Raw genomic sequence first — 10,919 nt, forward strand, 5'->3', positions numbered from 1 at the left:
GTAAACAGCGGGGTTCTTGGTAGTGAAGTGGGGGTGGTAAACATCGAGCTGTTAACAATTGTTATAGGCGGTAATACGCTGTAATGATAACGTAGCGGCGATAAGTCATCGTCAACACCCCCGGAGTTGAGAAACATCACTGGTGCCTGCCCCCCGATATCACGACCTCCAGTCTTGGCGCCTCAACCACAAAAGCAACGAGAAGAGCTCAGAGAAACAGATACTGGACCGATCGCTTGGCTTTGGGATTTTCCCCATCACTGAAACCACCAACAATCTCAACCACCTACCTTTATGCGTCGGACACTTCTCATGATGAGCAGCAACATTACCAACAACACTTCGAAACGGTGCTTTGCGCCGCTGAAAGAGCCCTTCACCGCGGGCTCACAGCTGCGCAAGCTGGAGGGCGTGGTCTTTGATATGGATGGGACATTATGGTATGTTGTTCATCCATTCATCCACCATCACCAAGAGGATGCTCATCCAGAGAGAGGCCCGAGATGCAAAGGCAGATTTGAAGCGAGCCTTTCAAGAACATATTACTACTACTCACCCACCTTATCTCATAATAACCTCACTACATATTTCCGTCATGCTTCTCATCCCTCACCTACCTACCCACCTTCTTACTGCCTGCCTCCTCTCCTCTCACCTCATCAGCCCCAGCCAGTCCCCTCGAATTTCCTCCCCCCTCCCCCCTCCCTCCCCCCTTGACCACGCGACACAGATTACAACCAGCTAACTAACATCCCCTCTCCTCAAAGCGAACCCCAAACCTACATGTTCACCCTCATGCGCCGCACCCTCTCCATCCCCAAAACCACTGACATCCTCGAACACATCTACTCCCTCCCCACCGCCTCCGCCCAGACGGCCGCCATGGAAAGTATTCGCGCCATCGAGCAGGAAGCCATGGCCTCCCAGGTCGCCCAACCGGGCCTTACTTCCTTAATGTCCTACTTGGACTCCCGCCAAATCCGCAAGGGTATCTGCACCCGCAACTTCGACGCGCCCGTGAACAACCTCCTGCAAAAATTCTTGGCTGGGTCGGTCTTCCACCCGATTGTCACGCGCGAGTTCCGGCCGCCGAAACCGGATCCGGCGGGGATTTTGCATATTGCCAAGGCTTGGGGCTTGGTGAGACGGGCGGGGAAGGGGGAGGTGGGTGTTCCTACTGAGACAAAAGAGGAGGAGGAGCATGGGGATGCGAATTATGGGAATGGGAATGGGGAAGAAGGGAAAGAAGACCGGGACTTGAAAAAGACGGAGGAAGGGGAGTTGGTGGCGGATGCGAGTGGACTGATTATGGTGGGGGATAGTATTGATGATATGACGGCTGGACGGAGGGCGGGGGCCAAGACGGTCTTGTTGGTTAATGATGTGAATAGGCATCTGGTGGATCATGAGCATACGGATTTGGTTATTGAGAGGTTGGATCAGTTGGTTGACGTTTTGGAGGAGGGCTTGTTGTAGGGATGAACGGGGAGAATTGAGTTTCACTAGCGAGAACAAAGGTTGGGAGGAGGTGATGGATGATATCCAGACGAAACAAGACTTGTTGGTATTGTTTTGCTTGGATGTCTCTCAATAGATGACTTCTCGCGCCCATGATATACCCAGATACCCATCATAGACAGTACCCATTCTCCTGAACAAATGCAAAACGGACAAGAAAGACATCTTCCTGAGAAACATCCGATTTTAGATACAAACTGGGAATCTCTCACACATACGCTTTCCCTTCAGATCAAGGACCATCAATACACCATCTCCCCCTTTCCTTGTACTCAGTCAACCCAATTCCCACTCATGGCCATAACCATAGCTGCCCATTTGGCCAAGACCCACGTTCTGCTCAACAATATGCCATTGTCGTACCATTGAGGTGAGCCAGCACAGTCAAGGTAGACCCGCTGATTTTTTGAATGATTATCTCCACCAGATCGGTGGTCTTGAGGCGCGTGTATCAAAGACATCAAACTCATTCTGGGATGGTCAACGTATGGGCAAAACAAAGGACGGTAAAGGGGCAAAGCACAGCTGCAAAAGAAAAGGGGATTTGAGTATTATGTATGCAAAGAAACACCCTCTCATACGAGTACGACAACTGATCCACCACAGGCAACGCTCATCTCAAAATCGGCCGGTTGGAGGCTGCATTGCGGCTTGCCGGCGACTTTCCCTCTGCAATTCCTCCGCCGTCAACTGTCTTCGCGGGAGCGGCGGCGGCATCGGCTGGCCCGGAGGCCCCGGTCGGATGGGTAGGGCGAAGCCCGATCGGCTTGAGGACGAGGAACTAGTATACGAATGGCTGGTCGACATGGATGGCCGCTTTTCGGACGGAGGCGGAGGAGGAGCCTGCTGCGGGTACCTGGGCTGAGAGCCAGTCGTAGCTACTCGCGCTCCTAGTCCCGGATGTACAGACGGTCCACCTGTGCGGCCAGCGCTGTCTGTTCGGCTGCATGGCGGGGGTCGGGTTGGTACGCTGCTATGTTGGTCACGAGGCGACACCATGGTCCCCAGAATGGGAATCTCACCTGAAGTGGGTGTAGGTTCATCGCTGGACCTTAGATGTTCTTGCGTCGACGGAGAGAGTTGGGGTTGGAGATGAGACTTGCGGTTGTCCCGGTCCATCAAGCTGCAAGCCCACTCTCTCAGGTCGACTGGAGTTCTCTTCGCCGCTTGTACAAAGGGATCGCGGTCCTGAAGCTTGTATTAGTAACTCTATCGCCGCAGTAGAGTGGAAAGAACAACTTACAAAGAGCTCTTGAGGCGTCGGTCGCCTCTCAGGTTCCTTGTAAAGACACTTCTGGATCATGTCCTCAAGAATTTGTGGGAAAGCGTCGCTCTTGGGTAGCTTGGGTGCTGGCTCGTGAACAATTTGTTGGAGAAGGTCGAGAATACCGGCGGGGGCATTTTCAGCATCATCCCCAAGCTGATCACTGGCGAACGGGAACTTGCCAATCGCCAATTCCATGACAGTCAAGCCGAAACTCCACACATCAGACTTGACTGTGTACTTGTCGCCCTGAATTCTTTCGGGAGCCATGTAGGTGGATGTACCCACAAAGGTGTCGGCGACAGAGTTAACCAGCTCTCCGGAAACACCAAAATCGCAAAGCTTGATGTGGCCCTTGGAGTTGACGAGGATGTTGGAGGGCTTGATGTCTCTGTGCATGATGTGGTGCTTGGAGTAGAGGTACGTGAGGCCGCCGAGTGTAGCTTCGGCAATCTTTCCGAGGACATCAACGCGAACTGGACCGAACACACGGGAGATACGGTCGAGCGAGCTACATATCCAAGGTCAGTATCCATGCGCAAAGAGTCCTAGAGAGGCAACATACCCAACATCCATGTACTCCATGCACATAATTACATCGTTATGCTCGTTAAGGAAGGCGCCATAGAAGGTGACAATGTACTCGGAATGGCAGCCGTGCATGATCTGAAGCTCGCGGACGATACGCTTGCGCATCTCCTTCTTGGCCTCAACATGGATAACCTGCCCATGATTGTTAGCGGCAAAGCTGGGAAACCTTGGCCTATCCAACATACCTTGCGAGCCATAACTGTATTTGTCGGGATATGCCTGACTTTGCTGACTGTGCCTCCGTTTCCAGCTCCCAACTCTTTGATGAGCTCCAGATCGTCGGGCCTGAGATCCAGGTTGAACTCGATGCCAATCTCTAGCTGGGCATTGTTGTCGTCGTCTTTATCCTTATAAAAGGTCTCGGCAGTCGGCGGGGGCTTGGGAGCGGCAGGAGCCAAGGCAAGACCTTTGACGTTCTTGCGCTTCATGGAGCGCGGGGCAAATGGGTCGGCCATGATGTCTGTTTAAGCGTAGTCGGGCACGCTTCTTCTGTTGCGGTTTTGTCTGGAGAGAGTCGTTTCTGTATTGGATGTCTTGAGAATAGCCAAGACAAGTCGAGGACTGATCGTGGTTATGGAAGCCCAATGCGATGCGATACGCCACTCGTACGGAGATGAGATGTGGATTCCGAGGTTGACAACCGTCAGGCCGGAATGTCAGTGTTGGGGATCGGGCTTCTGTTATTGTTGATGTCAATCCAAGGGCTGGGGGTAGAAGAAGCAGACGAGCGAAACTGTCGTAAAACCAGAAGCGATGTAAAAAGGGGGCCGAGGGTCTGCGGTTGGTTGGTGATGATAACCCTCTGATGCCGTCGTCAGCTGAAGGAGAAGGAAGGACGGACAAGACTAGACGCTAGATCGCAAAGACAAATCGCTTTTGGCGGGGATATATTCGGAGAGGGGAAGTGTTAGCCCAGGCGGTGAAAAAAAACAGACAAGTCGAATGTAGGGTGGAAAGAGGTTGAAAGTGTACAGGCCGGTAGAGGGAGGTGGTAATAACGCTGGGTCCCGTCAGGTCTCGCCGTTAGGTTGTTCTGGTCACAGTCCCAAAGTGGGGTTGTGATGAGAGGATGGAAAGAGGAGGAGAGTGAGCACGGCCGGTGATAGTGCTTAGCACTGGCGCAGTGGTGTGTAGCGGTGCTCACCTAACGCCGTCACTGCAACCCACAACAGTCCAGTGCAGGGATCAACTGGAGGAGAACTAGGTCTCAGGGGACAAAGGAGGGGCGACCCAGAGGTTAGACACTCGTATTTCAATATAAACAAGACATGGCTTTCTCAGAACGCTGAGTGTTCTCTTCCTTTTTTTCAACTGTAGTCCGAACAATGGCGCCATCATGTCTGTGAGCACACCGTAGTGGGGGGTACCTGTCGCCGAAAGAGCACCCCCTGATACAGTGCGGACTTTGAAAGAGACCTGACGAAGCTATTCCCATGTAGCCATACTAGTAGGAGTATTGCCATCCTGAGCACAATCTATCTCCAGTAGGTCCTATGTAGCTCTTGTGATTCCCTTACACGGGATGGATAGGCTCCCTTGATATCGCATATGTCACTCACCAGCGAGATACAAAGAGCAACAACATGCCAATGACGGGACATATTTCAACTTAAAGCCCAACCGCAACACAGCAAGCACAGTGCACGCCAAGTTCGTACAACCCCAGAGCTCTCAAGAAGCGCGCCATGAGATGCCAAATAAAGCAAAACACTGCTGTGATTGGGCATGACCAGAACCAACAGTCGGCTGTTGTCCAGATGAAGCCAGGGATTCGCTCAAGATATGGTTGCCAAATGGTGGTTCTAAGCGCGGATGGCTGGGGATCATGGCCCCGAACATCTGAAACCAAAGATACTCGGCTCAGGTATATGAGCCATGCGGACCCCAGAGTCCAAGGACGGATGAGGTGTTCGTAGGCTGGCGTGATGGCTTCGCATGAAGATGCCCAGTGGGCTAACATCATAGCCAAAGCGCCCTTGGTATCTCCCCTCGTGGACGTGGATTATGTTGTGTCCGTACGGCATCATATGCTCCGATATTCATGTTGTTACTCTCAACCATGAAACTTCCTCTTCCATATCCATCTCAGGACCGGTTGCGATGTTGTTTTTTGCACTCCTGACAGGTGAACTCCGGACTGCTTGGCTGTATCTAGGTATGAAGGTCCAAGACTGACATGACCCAGCTCACTCGGCGATGAGCTTCCAAACGTCTCCATTTCACATCAGGACATCTCAATGATAATGCGGTAAGACAATTAAGCGGCTCATCAAGCTAAAAGGGCTGTAGGTAAGTTGGTGATAAGCTTCTCGATGTTCGATGTTAATGATGTGCACGGGCCATGCCATGTGTTGAGTCGCCGTGAGAGTTTCCAAACAGCAGTGAAGTTCACAAAAGCCTGGGTCTTGGCGAGGCTGAACGCGCTGTGTGGCGCGTGGCGTAAAAAGTTGGAGCGTACACGTACAGGGGCGGGTGGCCGGGCCTGCTCCAAAAATTCGGGTCCATTGACGTGCGTGCACCACCGACGTGACCTGGCGGCAGGCGACCAGGAGCGAGCAGCACGCAGCACGGCAGCAGCCTTTCGGCCAGAGAGGTTCAGGGCAGTCACGGTCAACTCAAACACCTCTCAACTGCAAATCACTTTCTTTTCCACCAAACCAGCTCGCTCTGCACCCAACTTTCTCCTGTATTCTTCTTTTCTTTTCCATCGGCAGCTTAGCAGAGACTGTTGCTTCCATCGAAACGCGCTTCATTTCCAATTCCGACCCTCTTAGGCGGTCGAGAGTTGTCCGAAAACACACTTATTTACACACCAGTTTGCGCCACCCCAGCCAACCGCAACCATGAGCAACAGCATGCGCGACTTGATTGACGGCGAGGCCGAGCTCGATGACGAGGAGGATGATGAGTCCTTCGATGAGGAGGCCGGCGACCGCCCGAGAAGAAGACCCAACATTGATGATTCCAGCGAAGAGGAGGAAGACGACGAAGATGAGGAAGAGGCCAGAAAGGTACGCCGCCTCTGGTCCAATGCTGCAACATACCTCCAATCGACTGACACATCCATCACTTACAGATCCGCGAAGGTTTCATCGTAGACGAAGATGAAGAGGACGAGGCTGAGGATTCCGACGCGCGCGAACGCCGTAGGAGAAAGAAGCGCCGCCGTGAGCGCGAAGAAGAGGAGCAGCTCGACGAAGAAGATCTCGACCTTATTGGCGAAGCAATTCCTGAGTGGGAGCGGAAGCCACAACCCCAGGTATGTGTTCTACCGTACCGGTGACATCATCCAGTCGGCTCACTTTTTCCAAGCAAACCAAGTTCAAGCGCCTGAAACGGGGTCATAGGGATGACCACCGCCCCACTGAACGTCGCGGTCTTGCCGAGATCTTCTCCGACGAGGACGAAGAGCACGATGATCGAGGCTACGGCCGTCCCAGCGGCCGCGCTCAAGCGGACGAGTTTGACGACTTCATCGAAGATGATTACCCCGAGGATGACGAAGAACGCCGACACCGCGAAGAAGATGAGGAGGTCGCTCGTCCCAAGGATAGGGGCCTTAACATCGATACAACCGGGCTCGACAAGGATGCTCTTGATGACATGGATGCCATTTTCGGTAATGGTGAAGACTACGAATGGGCGTTGCAGCTGGAGGAAGAGCAGGAGCACGCGGAGCGAACAAAGGAAGATATCGAGTTGCAAGATGTCTTCGAACCTTCGCAGCTCAAGGAGAAGCTTCTTACCGACGAGGATAACAGGATTCGGTTCAACGACGAGCCTGAGCGCTTCCAGCTCGATCGCAAGGCTTTCAAGAATCTCCAGATGACGTCTGACCAGTTCAAGGAGGAGGCTCGGTGGATCAGCAACCTGATGCTGCCAAGCAAGAATCTTTCCAGTGAGCTTCACGGCCCGTTCAACAAGGCCGTGGGCAAGGTCCTCGAATTCTTCGTTATCGACGGCGTCGAAGTTCCCTATGTTTTCCAGCACCGAAGAGACTACCTCATCCACGCCAAGAAGATGCGCAACCCGAACCGCCGCGATGATCCCGACGCTCCCGAGTATACTGTTGACGCCGAGAAACTCCTCACCCAAGATGACCTGTGGAAGGTCCTGGATCTCGACATCAGGTTCCGGTCTTTCCTGGAGAAGCGTAACGCGTTAGAACAAACCTACGACAAGCTCAAGGAGAAGACCCGGGACGATATCCTTGAAGAGATGATACGCCAAGCCCAGTCCATTGAGGAGCTCCAGGATCTCCAAGATTACCTAAACTTTCAGTACTCGGCGGAGCTCAAGGACCTTGCTGCTAACGATAATAGCGCACAGCGTGAGATCAAGAGGGCCGGTGGCAGGACAGCTCAGTTTGAACGCATCCGGCGATCCAATGCCTACAAGTTTGTTCAGGCACTCGGAATAACGCCTGATCGTCTTGCCAAGAACATTCTGCGCGAAAGCAAGAAGGTGACCTCAGATGACGATTCAAGGCTACCAGATGATCTCGCCGACACATTGGTAGACGCCGATTTCCCGACGGGCGAGCAGGTTATCAATGCCGCTCGCCAAATGCTTGCTGAAGAGATGTTTGCCAGTCCTCGGATGCGCAAACACTTCAGGAAAAACTTCTACGGCATGGGCATTGTGAGCTGTCGTCGTACTGATAAGGGTCTACGCAAGATCGACGAAGCAAATCCTTACTACGAGGTCAAGTATCTCAAAAACATGTCCATCGCCGATCTTGCGGTTCGGCCGGAGCTCTTCCTGAAGATGATGAAGGCAGAGGAAGAGGGGCTCATCGAAATCAAGGTTTCGCTGGAGAACGATCGCGAATTCAGGCAACAACTTTTTAGTGACTTTGCCTCGGAGAACTTTAGCGAGCTTGCCGACAAGTGGAATGCGGAACGCCAAAAGGTGATCGATTTGGCCTTTGACAAGCTTGTAAAGGTTATTGTCAAGGGTGTGAAAGACTCCTTGCGTACGGCGTGCCAGGATGAGCTGCTGAAGACCTGCCGTGAGCTCTACTTCAAGAGACTGGATCAAGCCCCTTACAAGCCTAAAGGTATGATTATTGGCACGAGTCCCCGCGTGCTCACTCTATCAAATGGCATGGGCGACCCCAACCGTGAACCTGTATCCTGGGTCTCGATGGACGAGGATGGAAGGATTCTCGAACACGGTACCTTTACCAACCTAGCTCGCGATGAGAGTCAGCGTGAGGCCTTGGCTGAGCTAGTCAGGCGTCGGCAACCTGATGTTATTGGCATCTCCGGTTTCTCAGCCGATACGCACCGTCTCATCAAGGATGTCGAGGGTCTCGTCAGTGAAAAGGGACTGGTCGGCCCCGAATACGATGACCCGGAGACAAACGAGTATCGCTCTGACCTGCTCGAGGTGATTGTCATCAACGATGAGGTCGCCCGGTTGTACAAGGACAGCCCTCGCGCGGTTGCAGATCACCCGAGCCTCAATCCGATGACCCGGTACTGCATTGCTCTGGCTAGATATATGCAGAACCCCATGAAGGAGTATGCGGCCCTTGGCAAGGATGTCACCTCTCTTCAAATCCATCCCTACCAGCAGTACCTTCCTCAAGCAAAGCTGCTCAAGCACCTTGAGACGGCCATGGTCGACATGGTCAACCTCGTCGGTGTCGATATCAACGTGGCGATGCAGGACGCCAATACCGCGCATCTTCTTCCCTACGTCGCTGGTCTTGGTCCTCGTAAAGCACAACTGCTCATCAAGGGTATCAACAAGAACGGCGGCGTCGTCACCTCGCGTGACGAGCTTGTCGGTGACCCCGAACGACACAAGCTCCCCGTCCTTGGTCCTCGCGTGTGGAACAACTGCGCCAGCTTCCTTTTCATCGAGTACGAGCCTACGAACCCTGAATCCGACCCGCTGGACAACACTCGTATCCATCCTGAGGACTACGACCTTGCCCGGAAGGTGGCAGCCGATGCACTGGGCTTGGACGAGGAGGACGTCAAGGCCGAAACTGACGAGAACGGCGCTGGTGCGATTGTTCGCAAGCTCTTCAAGGACGATGAGCAGGACAAGGTCAACGAGCTCATCTTGGAGGAATATGCCGAGCAGCTAGAACGCGAGTACCAACAGCGCAAGCGTGCTACGCTGGAGACCATCCGGGCTGAGTTGCAGGTGCCATATGAGGAGCTGCGCAAGAAGTTTGAGAGCCTTAGCGTGGATCAGGTCTTCACCATGCTCACGGGTGAGAACCGCGACTCGCTCTGCGAGGGCATGATTGTGGCGGCCAATGTGCGGGTAGTGAAGGATGACTTTGCTATTGTCAAGCTGGACTGCGGCATTGAGGGACGCGTTGAGTCTCACGATGTTTCGTACCGCCACTCGATTAAGGATGTGCTTCATGTCGGACAGGTCGTTCAGGCCAAGCTCATTGATCTCAACCGCAAGGAATTTGTGAGCAAGCTATCGATGAGGGATGAGGAAATGAGGCGACCATTCCGAAGGCACTTTGACCACGGTCGCGACCAGTGGGATTACAGGAAGGAGGATGAGGACAGGGAGGAGCTCCGCGAGAAGGACAAGACCACGGGCCGTGCGCAGAGAGTGGTCAACCATCCTCTGTTCAAGCCCTTCAACAGCACCCAGGCCGAGGAGTATCTGGGCAGTCAGCCGTCTGGCGAGGTTGTAATCCGACCTTCTAGTAAAGGTAACGATCACCTCGCCATTACCTGGAAGGTGGCGGATGGTGTGTTCCAGCATGTCGACGTGTTCGAGTTGCAGAAGGAGAACGAGTTCGCTGTCGGCCGTGTTCTCCGCGTGGGCAAGTACACATACCAGGATCTGGACGAGTTGATCGTGGACCACGTCAAGGCCATGGCCAAGAAGGTGGATGAGATCATGCAGTGCGACAAGTTCCAGAAGGGCTCCCGTAATGAGACTGGTAAGTTCACCTACCCATTGATCCTATTCATGACCCAGATGCTAACCAACAACAACAACAGAGAAATGGCTCACCACCTACATGGACGCCAACCCCAACCGGTCAACATACGCCTTCTGCATCGACACCAAGCACCCCGGTTACTTCTTCCTCTGCTTCAAGGCCAGCCGAAACTCGCGAGTCAACGCCTGGCCGGTGCGCGTCATCCCTCATGCGTTCGAGCTTATGAAGAGCCAGTACCCAGATGTTAGGGCCCTCTGTAACGGCTTTAAGCTTCGGTACCAGAGTGAGATGTTGAAGCAGCAGTCGGGAGGCAGATAGTACTGCAATAGCAGACATAGTGGGGTTTTGATGGGTTTTCGCTTGATTGGTTATAGGGTCTCCGGTTGCAATGGAAAACAATCTCGTTTTCTCTCTGTGTTTAGGGGTTGGACCGCAGTGGACACTGGGGCTTTGAAGAGGCAGCGCATTTGTTCATTGAGGGATAGACTTTTACGTATTTACATCAGATTGGGTCGTGGATCATGGGACCTTACAAAAAGCCGATATAGTTATTCATACGTTTAGGGAACAGTAATGGAGAATTACAAAAAAAATGTTATCAGGCATGCTTGGAATGAT

The 10,919-nt window shown here is 53.2% G+C and overlaps 3 protein-coding genes across 3 annotated transcripts; 2 read left to right on the forward strand and 1 right to left on the reverse strand.

Annotated features, from left to right (window-relative positions):
- Positions 1–315: 315 nt before the first annotated feature.
- On the forward strand, positions 316–1,476 carry B0H65DRAFT_545804 (HAD-like domain-containing protein; the record flags this gene model as incomplete). Its single annotated transcript, XM_062829407.1, has 2 exons — positions 316–440; positions 768–1,476. 2 exons carry the CDS (start codon positions 316–318, stop codon positions 1,474–1,476), a joined length of 834 nt encoding a protein of 277 aa, XP_062683997.1.
- A 265-nt stretch (positions 1,477–1,741) lies between these two features.
- On the reverse strand, positions 1,742–3,828 carry B0H65DRAFT_567466 (kinase-like domain-containing protein; the record flags this gene model as incomplete). Its single annotated transcript, XM_062830368.1, has 4 exons — positions 1,742–2,706; positions 2,762–3,293; positions 3,348–3,505; positions 3,559–3,828. The coding sequence occupies 4 exons, from the start codon at positions 3,826–3,828 to the stop codon at positions 2,137–2,139; spliced, it is 1,530 nt and encodes a 509-aa protein (XP_062683998.1). The 3' UTR covers positions 1,742–2,136.
- A 2,060-nt stretch (positions 3,829–5,888) lies between these two features.
- On the forward strand, positions 5,889–10,919 carry B0H65DRAFT_586081 (SH2 domain-containing protein). Its single transcript, XM_062830943.1, has 4 exons — positions 5,889–6,384; positions 6,450–6,632; positions 6,686–10,298; positions 10,360–10,919. The coding sequence occupies exons 1-4, from the start codon at positions 6,217–6,219 to the stop codon at positions 10,617–10,619; spliced, it is 4,224 nt and encodes a 1,407-aa protein (XP_062683999.1). The 5' UTR covers positions 5,889–6,216; the 3' UTR covers positions 10,620–10,919.

The sequence above is a fragment of the Neurospora tetraspora genome, assembly GCF_033439725.1.
Source record: "Neurospora tetraspora strain CBS 560.94 chromosome Unknown B0H65scaffold_2, whole genome shotgun sequence".
NCBI classification, from domain to species: Eukaryota; Fungi; Ascomycota; class Sordariomycetes; order Sordariales; family Sordariaceae; genus Neurospora; species Neurospora tetraspora.

What these genes read in the sequence shown, in the direction of transcription:
- B0H65DRAFT_586081 (XM_062830943.1), top strand. Translation starts at nt 6,217, where the DNA reads ATGAGCAACAGCATGCGCGACTTGATTGACGGCGAGGCCGAGCTCGAT. An exon ending in AGCGGAAGCCACAACCCCAG is followed by an intron (nt 6,633 to 6,685) that starts GTATGTGTTCTA and finishes ACTTTTTCCAAG; the next exon opens with CAAACCAAGTTCAAGCGCCT. An exon ending in GGGCTCCCGTAATGAGACTG is followed by an intron (nt 10,299 to 10,359) that starts GTAAGTTCACCT and finishes CAACAACAACAG; the next exon opens with AGAAATGGCTCACCACCTAC.